The sequence below is a fragment of the Rhinolophus ferrumequinum genome, chromosome 7 (genome assembly GCF_004115265.2).
Source record: "Rhinolophus ferrumequinum isolate MPI-CBG mRhiFer1 chromosome 7, mRhiFer1_v1.p, whole genome shotgun sequence".
NCBI classification, from domain to species: domain Eukaryota; kingdom Metazoa; phylum Chordata; class Mammalia; order Chiroptera; family Rhinolophidae; genus Rhinolophus; species Rhinolophus ferrumequinum.
In genome coordinates, this window is record NC_046290.1 from 45550564 (window position 1) to 45564708 (window position 14145).

Sequence of the window (14145 nt, forward strand, 5' to 3'; positions counted from 1 at the left end):
TGACCGCAGCATTGGGTGTCTATGAATTCAGCCATGGTCAGCGTCCTCATAAACCAGGGGAGAGCTTCGGCGTGTGTGTGTGTGGGTGGGTGTGGGTGTGTTGTGTGTGTGTATTTGTGTGTATGTGTGTGTGGGTGTGTATGGTGTTTGTGTGTGTGTCTGGTGTTTGTGTATATGTGGGTGTGTGTGGTGTGTGTATGTATGTGTGTGGTGTGTGGTGTGTGTATGGTGTTTGTGTATGTGTGTTTGGTGTTTGTGTATATGTGGGTGTGTGTGGTGTGTGTGTATGGTGTGGTGTGTGTGTATGTATGTGTGTGTGTGTGTGTGTGGTGTGTGTATGTATGTGTGTGTGTGGTGTGTGTATGTGTGTGGTGTGTGTAGGTATGCGTGTGGTGTGTGTCTGGTGTTTGTGTATATGTGGGTGTGTGTGGTGTGTGTATGTATGGTGTGGGTGTGTGGGTGTGTGTGGTGTGTTTCGCTGCCCTTCCCTCCTTTGCGCGCGCCCCCCTCGTTCTTCCTTCATTCTCCCCTCGCCCTCCCTTTGCTTCCGGTTTCCACGTCCCCTGGCTCTCGCACCATCCCCCCCTCGCCTCCCCCCCCCTTCCCCGACACATCGCTTCCATGCTCTGCCAGATTTTGCACCCGGCAATTCCGAGCAATAACTGAAAAAGACAGGCTTATGTGAGCTTCAAGCATGGCCTTTGGGAGTGTACAAACAAAAGTCTCATTGTCTGCAAGCATCCTGCTGCTTCAGGGGGTTCCCCAGGCCATCCTGTGTTGTTTCTAAGGTTGAGCAGACCCCTTTTTTTTCTTCATTTTCCTCCGTGCCCTCCTCCCACTGCCCCTTCACAATTACACTGAGTTTGTGGAGAGCCTTCAAGGACTTTGTCTTATCGAAGCAGTAGTGACAATCATTCCATCTCAAGCCCCTGCTTTTGCTTCCCTCTGACCAATGCTGATGAGAGTTAATTAGTCATTGGGGCTGCTTAATGGTTCCCCTGTGAGCTCTTTCTGTAGAATGCAGACTATTAGTGGAGAGAGAGAGAGAGAGAGAGAGAGAGAGAGAGAGAGAGAGAGGAGAGAGAAGAGACTGTAAACCGTGTTGTCTTCTTTCCTTGGAACTTCTTTTCTGAGCAACTGAATAAGACCTTTGCAGGCGAGGGGCGGGTGCCTCTCCTCAGAATGCCTGGCCCATTCCCAGTGTGAAACATTCCCCAAATATGCAGCTCTGTGAGCGTCCCAGCGCCAGAGCTCAGAGCCGCTGCCAGAGGAGCTGGCATCCCGTGGGGGTGCCGGGAATGAGGGCACGGTGCTCCTGCCCCTCAGGCAGGCCCCGGGTTTGCCAGATGCTCGGAAGGCCCAGCCCCTGGTTACGTACGTCGTCGGGGGAAGAATCCTGGCCAACATCCGTCTGTGACAAGAGCTTGAAGCTTCTCTCTGTCTCTCTCCTCTCTCTCTTAAATCCCCTCCTTCATTCAAATCCAATCCTATAAAAAGGCTTTTGTTGAAGGAGCAGACATGACATCTTGGTGCACGTCTGTGTCATTGCTGTCAGTATTTCCAAAGATGGACAAAAAAAAAAATCCTTAGTTGAATTCCCGAACAAACAGTTCTGAAACTTGACTTGGAAGGAGTAGAGGTAACCGGCTACTGTCACATGGCATTTGTTTGTTTGCAAGTGATTGAAGCCACAGAGGAAAGAAACTTCTTGTGGATGGTAAGAAGCCCCTGCCAGGGTGTGTCTTGGGAGGGGGCACGCTGGGAGAGCCAAAGCTTGGGCTGGTTGGGCTGATGCGTCTGGAAGAATGTAGTTAACAGGGTTGACACATCGTGTAGATCACCTTACAAAGAAAGGGGCTGTGATTCCTTTACCATCTTTTGGGGAGGAAGCCAAGTCTGCTTTTATGGGTTCTTACAGAATATAGTCAGTCATACCATAGCTTCATGCTGCCTGAAAGCAGTCCACGTCAAAAGTATGATCAAGGAAATGACCATTCACTTATCTTTGGTCTTAAACTTTTGCTTAACTTTGTCTTAACTTAGTGCCTTAGAAGCTCCCGACGTCCTTTGTTTCAAGGAGGGCACTGATGGAAAGATTTAGAAAGGGGACAGTTTTCGTGTTTTTGCTGATTGTCGTTTTATCATTTGCTTATTCAATTTGATGTTTTTTTGCTTGAGCTTTAAATGCATATGCTTGTGAAAAGCTAAAACAACCAAGCCAAAAAGCAAAATCCAGCAAATTACAGACTCGCATGTGTAATAAACAATGTTCTTTCCTGTGGCTGAGTTGAATTATTTTCTTGAGGCTCAGTCCTTGGTCTGCTCAAACTGTGTGACATTGTTCTGTTTGGGGGTTTCTTCATTTTCACTCATTGGGAGTAAAAGTAAAGGATCGCAAACTTTCTCTTAATTTTACCTTCTTTTATGTGGGTGTTCTGATACCTTTGCTTTTTTCTCCCTTTTGCCAATATTCTAATGCTTTCTGGTTTCTTGCTTCCTTAAGCACATCTCTGATTTTATTCCTCTGGATTTTTCCTAGCTTTCCCCTGGCATTTGATGTCTGTACCTTGTCTGTTTTTCCAAATCCTAGCCCAGTTACCAGCACTGCAGAGTAATGAAAATGAGGACTCTAGAAGCCAGGCGAATGGGGGTTCAAGTCCTGGCTCAACCACTTGCTAGTTGTGTGACCTTGGGCTAGATAGTTCTCTTCTATAGACCTCATTGTCCTCATAGTAAAAGGAGACAGTCATAGTATATATGTCATAGAGCTCTTCTAGGGATTAAATGAATTAGTACATGTGAGAGGCTTAGAACAGTTCCTGACACCATTATTGTTTAGTTTGGGCTACTCCCGTGTCTAATGTGGGGTCTAATGGTAAATATTAGCAGTTAGGAAAGATAAGATGATGGAGGAGAACAGGCTTGATGATGAGATGGTGGTATTCTACCTGTTGCTGTTTCGATACTACTTCTGGTCCTTGATGATATGAAAGAAAAAAAACGCTAACTAAGCTGTGCACCATGGACTGCTTTCTTTTTTTCCTTACCTCTTGTTGAGATTACAATCTGCCTACCATACAAATTCAACTAATTAAAGTGTACTATTCAATGGGCTTAGTATATTACGTTATTAGTTCTGGTAAAATACATAAAAAACATAAAGTTTGCCATTCTAACTATTTTTTTAAATGATTTTTAGCAGGTTTTATTTATTTATTTTTAAAGGTTTTTGTTTGTTTGTTGTTTGTTTTTAGTGGGGAAGGGGAACAGGACTTTATTGGGGAACAGTGTGTACTTCCAGAACTTTTTTTTCCAAGTCAAGTTGTTGTCCTTTCAATCTTAGTTGTGAAGGGTGCCGTTCAGCTTCAAGTTGTTGTCCTTTCAGTCTTAGTTGTGGAGGCGCAGCTCAGCTCCAGGTCCAGTTGCCATTGCTAGTTGCACGGGACACAGCCCACCCCCTTGTGGGAGTCGAACCGGCAACCTTGTGGTTGAGAGGACGCGCTCCGGCCAACTGAGCCATCCGGGAGGCAGCTCAGCTCAAGGTGCCGTGTTCAATCTTAGTTGCAGGGGCGGAGCCCACCATCCCTTGCGGGACTAGAGGAGTTGAACCTGCAACCTTGTGGTTGAGAGCCCGCTGGCCCATGTGGGAATCAAACCGGCTTATTTCATTTAGTGTAATATTTTAAGGGTTCATCCACGTTCTATGTATCAGAACTTCATTCCTTTTTATGGCTGAATAATACTCCATTACATGGATATACCATGTTTAGTTTCATCCATAGTGGACATTTGGGTTGTCTCCACCTTTTGACCATTGTGAATAATGCTGTAATGAACATTGGCATACAAGTATCTGTTCAGGTCCCTGCTTTTGTCCACCTAGGAGTGGAATTGCTAGGTCATATAGTAATTCTATTTTAGCTTTGAAGAAATGCCCAACTGTCTTCCTGGAAAACAGTTGCGTTTTAGTCATTCTCCTTTCTTGTATTTCTCTCCTTTGGTGTCTGCATTCCTCAGATTTTATTCCATTTCCTCCTGTTATCCAAGTTTCATTATATTTCCAAGCAGCAGACATATTCTGGTTTACCCTCCCACCAGCGTGTCTCCCTCCCACGTTTTCTCTGTCGCTCATAGACTGGCAGAGCATCTATCATCTACTCTAGCCACAGAGCACCTGATCACTTTCATCTTCTTGTCCATGGAGGGGGAGGCTTTGTAGGTCATCCATAGGCTTCAGTCTACTTCTGCTGGAGGTAGTTTCAGCCACAGAATGTCCCTAAAACCTCCAAGGTACGGAAAATCAGAGATGTGGAGCCAAAGACCCAGAAGAATTTCAGCCCTCCTTAGACAGGCTTCTTCTTTTCCATAACACCTTGCTTTGTTGTTCCCCATCAACTTTGCTTGTCTTTAGGGGGCAATTTGGCTGCCCTGTCCAGCAGGAGAGTTGTTCTCTACTTTTCATTTGCTCACAGTTTTTCCACTTTTCTATGAGCAAGTGAATTAATTAGTGAATACCCCAACAGACTGTAAGCCTGCCTCAGAAAGCCATAATGGTTGTTGGGCTAATTGTTAGCCAGGGTTTCTGGATGTCATTCATTTCACAATAAGGCTCCTAATTAATCTCAGCACTTTTCTCACCAGTAGAAAGGCTGATACGGAGAAACATCCCCAATTACCATGAGAAAGGAAATGTCAAGAGCCCCGTTGAGTTTTCCTGGCATCCACCCCTTGTCTTAGATGAAAACTGCCATTAACACACAGAGGCAGCCTGGCGCTCAACCATGAAAACTCGGGGGTTATGAGAGCGTGAGGAGCCCCAGACCACACGGACCCAATTCCAGGAGAAACCTGCTGGGGTCCGCACACACTTGTTTAGTAACACCAATTGTGTTCCTAAGATGGTGTGGAGAATCCTGGTGCCATGTGCTTCATCAGAGACAGAAAGGCCTCTGCCATCCCAAAAGCAGGCGGGGCAATTTTAATCCGGAAAAGCTAAAGGTCTCCTCTTTTGTCTGTGTTTTTGTGCCTGCAGGACAAAAGATCCTTCATCACCGAAGTGACGTGTTAGAAACAGTGGTCCTGATCAACCCTTCAGATGAAGCAGTCAGCACTGAGGTAAGTATTCAGCTCTGCGGCATCTCTGGTGGGGCCCCACGCAGTGACAGGACCTCGCTGATTGGAGGGACTGGGGCAGGTAGCAGGAGAGGGACGTGGGAGAGAGAAGTTCCGGGTCCAGGATGCTTCCTTACCCCTAGTCAGTGGCTGGTCTCTGGTGCTGCCTCTAATTAGCTGGTGGCTTTGGGCAGGTGATTTACTGTCTTTTTATCTCAATTTTCACATCTGTGAAACGGAGATCATAACAGTGTTTACATTTAATACTCCTATTTAATGTTATGCTTAGAAGTGTCAAGTGCTTAGAACCGAGCCTAGCATACAACAACTGAAATATAGATGTTGGCTGTTCTCATTACAAATATTGCTGTTACCATATCATATGAAATTGCCAGAGAGTAACTGGGTATTTCAGAGCCCACTGTAAGATAGGAACTTGGCTAAAGTCAAGAATCCTTGGTGACCCAGGCTAGAGGAGTTGACGTCTCTCTATTGCCCACTTCCTTTCTTACAGTTTAGCAACCTTGAGATTGGGTTGCTTCTTGGACAGTCCAGTAGCCACGGTCCTTGGGGGCCCCCATTATCCACAATGTCTCTGCCCATGCTTTGAACATCTCTGTGACTGTCGCCTAAGTGTGCAATTCTGTGGGTTTTAGTATGTTTCCAAAGTTGTGCACCTATCACCATTATCTAATTCTAAAACATATCCATCACCCCCCCCAAAAACCTTGAACCCATTAGCAGGTACTCCCCATTTCTCCCAGCTGCTGGCAACCACTAACCTACTTTTTGCCTCTATGGATTTGCCTATTCTAAATATTTTAGATAATGGGAATCATACAATATGTGGCCTTTTGTGTCTGGCTCATTTCGCTTAGCATAATGTTTTCAAGGTCCATCCATATTGTAGCCTGTATCAGTACTTCATTCCTTTTATGGCTGAATGCTATTCCATTGTATGGATATAGCACATTTTGTTTGTCCGTTGACCGGCTGATGGACATTTAGGTTGCTTCCGTTTTTTGGCTGTCATTATGTGTCCTGCTCTGGTCCCACTTCGCCTGCCCCAGATCAGCAGGACCTCTTTGACAATCCATTAAAGCACAAAGTTGAGCCAAGTGATGGGCTAGTAATCTCTATGTGACTAGCAGAACCAGGAAATAAATATAATTTTTAAAAAGCTGGAAGATTAATATATATGTAGGCAGACTGCCTAGAATAACTGTGAGAAATGGAAAAGGAAAAAATAAGGAATTTCTTCAAGGAATTCAGACTTGCCTGTGGAACAGATGGGACTGGAACAATCACTTTGGTATATGCGTGTTTCCTTGACTAGACTGTGGGATTTGAGGGAGCAATGGGTCCTCATACCATGTTTACTTTTGTATCCCTCCCAGGGTGCCTGGTAGTCAGTTTGTGCTGAGCAGAATCGGTTAGAATGAATACCTTGGGACTTAGAGCGGGTTTCTGTTGAAGGACAGGCTGGCATCCTGCCACTTAAAGTTCCCAGTGTTCTTTAGGGCAAACCATTTACCATTCTACATAAATATTCAGGGGCAGCTTTTTGGTTATTTCCAATGTTAGGTACCTCACTGCTCCCATCAGAGGCTGCATTTGGAGCTGGGTGTTTGGTGTGTGGCTTGGAAGGAAAGGGATCCTAGATGGGAGAGGCTGACTTGGGGACCCTAGTTAGAAACCTTCCTGAGGCAGCAGTTGAGGGACCTGGATTATACTTGGTGACTCAGCCTGTGACATGTTCATAAGTCTCACAAGAACACATGCTGCTGGTAGACACAGCTGTGGAACAAATGATCGCCAGCTGTGCAGACAGGTTTAAAAAGGACAAGGAAACTAGGGGGAGAAAGTCAACCACTGCTACTGTCTTGGCTGTAGCCACATTTGGAAAATGGTGTTCCTGGGTGAGCTGATAACCGCCATCATCAGCTTTGTCCAACACCCAGGGGACATCGGAATACAGGGGAATGAATGATTTGGGCTGGTCATAAACTTCAAGCACTCCGCGGGCCAGCCTGGTCCTGATGGTGGGATGGCAGAGACTCACGTTCTGTTCCCTGTGCTGTGTTTCAGGTGCGCTTAATGATAACTGACGCTGCCAGACACAAGCTGCTCGTGCTGACCGGACAGTGCTTTGAAAATACCGGAGAGCTCATTCTCCAGTCCGGCTCTTTCTCCTTCCAGAACTTCATAGAGATTTTCACCGATCAAGAGGTGGGCTCCTGTCTGGGAGACTAAGTTTTACAATCGCTTGGTTACTGTGGTAGCCTCAGGGTGTTCTTTGAAAGCACTCCAGGGAGACAGAAGAAGAAGGGAAGGGAATGTCACACCTCCTTTGAAATAAGCAAATCTTGTGATCTAGCATGCTCTAGAGTTGTGTGGCTCATCACCAAAAGAATTTAGAGCACTCATCTATAATTAACTGGCAGCACTCTTCATGTGCCCGAGATACAGATGGAGGGGGATTGGAAAAATCTCCATTTTACAGATGGCCAAAATGAAGGAAATGCTTGAAATGAGCCCAAAAGAAAACCCAAGTTTCCTGTTTTCTGAAAGAATACTCAAAGATCTCTTGGACTTTTCGTAGGACTTCACTGATCTCTTTTACTTATTTTTCCTGATCCGATTATTTCTGATTTCTCTTACTTTGAATGCCTGGTCTCAATGTTTGAACTTAGGCTGTTTGAATAGCCCAAAAAATATAGGGCTTGAGAAAGGGAAGACATATAGGAAAATGGGGCACATTCGTGGGGCAAGTTAATGCCCCCAAGAAAAAAGAGGGTTAAAGTAGCTGGACTGAAGCTAGAATATTAATATTTCTGATGAATATATCTTATTCAAGAATGACACATGTGAAGTATTAAAAACTAGATGATGACAGTCGTATTTGGGAAAATCAGATTGAAGATTTTAATTTGGTTATTTCTGCTTGAGAATTTTTGTCCTGGCTGGGAAACTTCTCTTTCCAAAGTAATGTGCCTGTTTCATTTTGTTTGTTTATAGTAGTTACAGAAACAATTCAGGACTGTCACCGCGACAGGTTGGGTAGCTGATAGCAGATTTCGTGGAGAAGTTGAGGGATGTACTGACAGGAGGAGTTACCACTTCTATTTAAAACCATCTTCCTGAGCACTTCCTGAGATGGCAGCATCTCAGTCTCCTGGGTGTTGCAAATGGACATCTGTCTCTGCATTTAATCTTCCTTAGGCTATGCTTCACTGAGAGGCCTCTGTGTACTTTTCATCACTGGCAAGAGCTGTAAATAAACTGCCCAGCTTCATTTGGCTCACCTGGAGGCTTCTATAAAAAACTGGTTGGATGACATAACCGTGTTTCACTCTCTACCCACTGCGGGGGAATAAAAAATTGTGAAAAGAAACATTGAAAAGCCAAGCTTTTGGAAGGTGTGATGTCGCCTGGGCCGTGAGGCAGATAGTTCTGGCTTCTCACAGCAAGAAGGGGCCCAGGGCTCACTCATAGCTGGTATCACCTTTCCACTTCAAAATGAAGGCTTTTGCCCTGTCTTTCTCTAGAGCTTGTGATCTGTCATCCTCCCAGGCTGCTAGAGTTCAGGCTCCATTCTCCTCCATCTCATATCCATTGTACCCACACCTAGTAGTAAAGATCCAATTATTCAATCACATTGAAATACCCAAGCTAGAACTACAATTCTCACTCTACTTGCTGCCTTTAAATTGGTGCGTGACGACTTTAATGTCAGAATCTTTTGCATGATTGTGTTCCCATGTTTATGTTGTGCCTGACGCCAGTTGGGCATTTGTATGGTAGCCCAGAGGTCACACACATTATCAGAACCTTGCCTTGGGGAAGGGAGAGAGTGGCAGAGGACTGGATACAGCCCCATGTTTCAGTAACACGGGTGGATGGTTAACTGTCCTGCTTGTAGGCTCGGGGTTCAGCCCTGAACCCTTAGTTCATATTATGCACTTGGGAGCCTTTCCTGCATTCTGCTGCAGTTCTGCAGCTAATTTCTAGTGGTTGGTTTCTATCCACATCATTGGATTTTTTTTTTCCTGCCGTAAAACCAAACAGAGGACAAATGTAAAGAAAAGGGTTTGTCATTGCCAGAGCTTTAAATGAGGTGGTGTCGCAATTCACCTGTCTAGACCCCAAATAATACCCCTCTCTCTCTTTGAATAAGGCATAGTGTTATGAAATTGTTGCTTAAATCATTTTTACTAGCCCGTGGAAGTAGAATGTTAGCACAATGGACTATGCACATATCAGAATTTACCACTGATTACAGAAGGAAAAGAACTGGCCTTAACTGAAGAATGTGAGTTCTGTGGAAGGGCAGATTCCCCAGGGTTTGTAATCACTAGGGTGGGTTCTGAAGAGCACACACCTTCATTCTCACAAGACTCCAGCAAGTGTTGTTCAGGGCAGAGACTCTGTCTGTGCAATAACTCCCTTTCCAGTATTTTGGAGAACTAATGCTCAACACATGTGGAAAAGGACCTCTAGAGTTCTCCCTAACAGACTAGATCAGTGGTGTCGGGGTGGTAGGGGAAGGTAAGAGGGGGAGAAGACATTGGGTGGAACTCACGCTTCCTCTTGCTCCAACCAGAGCAACTCAGCCTTTATCTCCTTGACATTGTGCACTTTAAAGAAAGGCTGCCACAGCCAAAGTGGATTGAAAATTGCTGGACTGTGGTTACAAGCCTTATGGAGCTATGATTTCCTGCTGTTGCATTGAAAAAAGGGGTTTTTTTTTGTTTTGTTTTTTTCATCAGTTATGGTAGTTATGGTGGGGAGCAGGTGGGAGCTCCTCACATGGCCATTCCAGAAGTCATTTGCTTATTTATTTATTTATTTATAAGAGTCGGTTTTATTTATTTATTTATTTATTTATTTTTACTGGGGAATATTGGGGAACAGTGTGTTTTTCCAGGGGCCATCAGCTCCAAGTCGTTGTCCTTCAGTCTAGTTGTGGAGGGTGCAGCTCAGCTCCAAGTCCAGTCACGGTTTTTAATCTTTAGTTGTAGGGGTCACAGCCCACTATCCTGTGCGGGAATCGAACCAGCAACCCTGTTGTTCAGAGCTCGCGCTCTAACCAGCTGAGCCATCCGCGCGCCCCTGAGAAAAGGGTTTGAGTCAGAATGACTCAGTAACAAAGGGACCTTAAAGGCCATTTGGTGTCTAGTTTTGTTCCTTTTATCCAGTCCTTGATACATACTAGTCACTCTACAGAGATCAGAAACACAATTTGGGAAAAAACAAAAATGATACATTTTTTTGACAAGAATAGCTAAAAATCAGTGGACTGAAAAACAGAATTATCAGTGCATTTTGAACTTCAGGTTAGGAGAGTCTTAGTCTTTGGAGGTCAACTACAAACCTAGAACTTAGAGATAGAACAATCATCTGGCTAACCCATCCCTCCCTGAAATACGAGGATGGTGAAATCACCATCTCCAGGGGACATTTTTCAGTCTGTCTGTTAAAAAGCTTTTCCTTATTTGTCTCATAGTATCTTCGAGGAAGAAATGTGATCCCTGTTCTACCTGACAGTGTCTTAGACATCCTTCACCAATGCTGCCAATTTTTTTTTCTTCCAGATTAATTATTTTCAGGTTCACTCACTGTTCTTCATAAAACAAGATATTAATGGCTCCTTACATTCCCTGGTCACTGTCCTTCCAACTTGTTCCATTGGCAGAAAGGGGAATGGGTGTGGGGGAAATTCAAGAGTTCAGTCTTCGTCATGCTTCAGTGCCTTGGTGTTATCAGGCGCCAAGTTGGATATGAGTCCAGAGCTCAGGGAACTAAGAGTTGGGCTGGAGCTATTAATTGGGAAGCCATCAGCATATGAGAAAATAGCTGAAGTGATCTAGAGAGAGCAATGCAGAAAAGGGCCCTTGTCTAGCATTTAGAGGTTCAGGTCAAGGAGAAGGAGTCAGCAAGGAGATTTGTTTCAGTTTGTTCTCTTGTTTGTTTGCTTGTTTGTTTATGGTCTAGTTTCTCTAATAATATATTGTGACTCATCTTGGACACCATACTTCAGGGGTTATTGACCTGTTGAGAATTTTGAGTCAATGACTTCTATAGTTTTCAATACAATCTTCTATTGAATAAGTCTAAAAGTAACTGGACTATTACCATCCACAGTTAAATGTCAGTGGGGAAGGGATGCAGCCTTTGAGGAGCTCTGTAATTTACATAATTTGGGGGCTCCCTTTCAGAAAAAGAAAACAAAATTATTAATACACAATTAAGTATAGGGCTTTGGGAGCATGCCAGGAAGGGGCCTTGAAGTTTAAGCTTCTTTAACTTTATGATGAATCCACTTGACTGGACACTAAAATCCCTGAGTCTTTTCCATGGATATTGTTAATCAACATCTCTAAATCCTGCACGCTATTTACCTAGCTTGTTTATTAGACCTCACATTTATCTCTTTAGAATACCATCCTGGTAGACTTGACTTAGCTATCATCATCCCAATGTCCAAAGCTTTTGTAAACGTCTTAATTCTGCCGTCCCACAGTTTGCTACGCTTCCCATTTTCATGCCATCAAAGATTGATAATCGTGTCTTCACCATTTTTATCCAAGTCAGTACTCAGTAAAACAAACGAGCCCTGAGGAAGCCCATCAGAGACCTCTTCTCAGGTTGACACTAAGCAGCATTATTTATATGGCTGGCTACAACTCCACCTAATTCTGTTATCACACTGTTCAGAGATCCTGTGAAACATCTTGCTGAAACCCAGAGATATGCTGTCCACTGTATTTCCTCATTAGCCAAGCAAGTAATCTAATCAAAAAAGGAAACGTAGTTAATAGGTCAGGACTTAAAAATTCAAATCTTATTTTCATTAATATTATCTGCAGTAAAGTCATTTGTTTCTTTTATCTTCCTTCCTCTTCCAGTATGCCTGCATTTAATTAGAAAAAGAAATTGACAAAAAAGACTATCTTTGCCCCAAGCAGTATTTCTTCCAGTCATGTCTCTCATCCATCTTTTTAAGAACAAGGGGAGGGTAACAATCAGTGTGCTTGAGAGGTCTGAGCAGGCTCACGTCACTTCCCAAGTGTCTGCTCTAGGAGGACAGTACGTATTGAATTGGCCAAGTTCCTTGCAGTTCAACTAACATCTGGCTATTAAGCCTGATGATACATTGGAACAAAGTTACATTGATACAGAGATATAGAAGATGTGTTTGCTTTTATTCAGGAACTTTTAATATAATGGGCTATAATAGCTATCGTTTACCATCAGAGTTTGGATGAGTATTTCCAAAGTCTTTTAAAAGAAGCCTCAGTTTCTAAGGCTAAGACCTACCGTAGTCACAAGTTTCCTTGCCACTGCTCATATTATTGGAGCCTCCTTATTGCTCTCATCTGTTCTTTGAATAAGCATTGATTGAGTGCCACTGTGGACTGGACGCTCATAAGACCCAGTCATTGCCCTTGAGGCACTCACTCTCTTGTGTGTGCATTGGAGTACAGGTCGGGAGGCAGGCTCTGGGGAGAAGTGGAGAGTTGGTTTCTGCTGTGTAGCTCCGAGGCTGTAGTAGTTGTTCCTCCTCCTCCTTCTCTCTGCCCCAATCCATCCATCCATCTCCTTCTTGAAGAGCTCTCCCTAGCCTCAGTTTCTGCATTCTTGTCTCATCATGCACAGTATGCTGCTGCTTCTCCAGAGGGACCAGGTTTTCCCTCTATGAAAAGAAACCTGTCCAACAGTGATGGCTTTTTTCCCTCTTTCCCTTATATGTCATAGTTTTCCATTCACCGGCCTCTCTTTGCTGTTTTTCATTACCCTTGACTTCCGCAGAATTCTCTGCAACCTTATTTTTATATGGGGTTGTTTTCCCTCATTTCATAGGAACTCTCTGAGTAGAGGTGAAACGATAGAATGTAGGAAGGTATTCCTCAAGTCTTTTTACCATCTCCTTGAACTTGGTGATTATGTCACATAAAAAGAGCTAGTGATTGAATACCCCCTGCACACAACTGGAACAAACCCTTTGCTGCGACACTCCTCATTTAGGGTGGAATTTCAAAAATTACAACAGACTAAATTTTTAAAATTTCACTATTAAAGATTCAATAGTTTGAGTTATCCTCGAGTTTTCCTCTAAAATGTATTATAAAACATGAATAGTTTGTGTGTGCCCTGTGTGAAAATTAGGATGAAGAGAGTCATAAGAATCCTAAATGTGCCATAGTGATGGTGATGGGGGTCTATGCTAATTATCGCACAAGGATCCATGTCTGGTGTTCATGTGTGCTTTGGTCAGCAAATAATTTGAGCAAAGACTATCCCAGAGATAGTTACCATTCACGTTTTCAGTTTCCTTAGCTTCCAAAATAGTTGATTCTTATCCCTTTTATAGGAGATTATCAAGTTAAGTCAGAGGAAACAGCAAACTCAGACTTATTGTTTTGTTATTTTGTGACCCTTCACATAAAATGTGGAATGAATAGGCTAACAAAACAAAAATGGCTATTTTACTGCAATCTCCTGTAGGAATATTTAGATTCTATAAATTACCTTTATGCATACATATACACTAGTAGCCTCAGAATGTATCTGGGGGTTTGTATGAGACAAAGGAAACCACTCTAATACTAGAAGGTGAGCATTCAGACCTGCTGGTCCAGGGATACCTGGACCATAGGGAGTCTTTGCTTTGCCCTTTCATCATTTACCATCAAGGACAAAGAGCTCTTTTCCGTTGAATGTCTGTGCTGATTTATGAGTTTTGCTGCAACTGAAAGAAGACTGGAGCTTATGGCTTGATTCTCCCTCGCTGTTTACTAAGCTAAGACCATGAAACATATGGCCATAATACGGAGTGAAACATAAAATAGCATTTTCATTGAACCACAATCTCTGTTTCAGTCCTGATTTGCTCTTCTGCATTCCCATCCTATGGGAAACACTAAACAATGTGTTGAAAAACGTTTGAGTCAAATTTGATCTTAGCCATTTACCCACAGCTTGCCCTGAAAAGAACAGGAGTTGTGAGAGAGCAGAATGTCCCACCTTGAA

The 14145-nt window shown here is 43.6% G+C and overlaps 1 protein-coding gene across 2 annotated transcripts in view; it reads left to right on the forward strand.

Annotated features, from left to right (window-relative positions):
• MAP1B (microtubule associated protein 1B) overlaps positions 1 to 14145 on the forward strand; it is a 96412-nt gene that overhangs the window by 65782 nt on the left and 16485 nt on the right. Inside the window, exons 1-3 of one of the 2 annotated variants that reach the window (XM_033110454.1) lie at positions 1507 to 1717; positions 5033 to 5115; positions 7201 to 7341. In XM_033110454.1, the coding sequence (XP_032966345.1) occupies positions 7210 to 7341 (132 nt within the window). In that variant the 5' untranslated portion in view covers positions 1507 to 1717; positions 5033 to 5115; positions 7201 to 7209. Of the gene's footprint in view, positions 1 to 1506; positions 1718 to 5032; positions 5116 to 7200; positions 7342 to 14145 lie in introns of those variants that run through there. The other variant, XM_033110453.1, reaches the window with a different exon arrangement.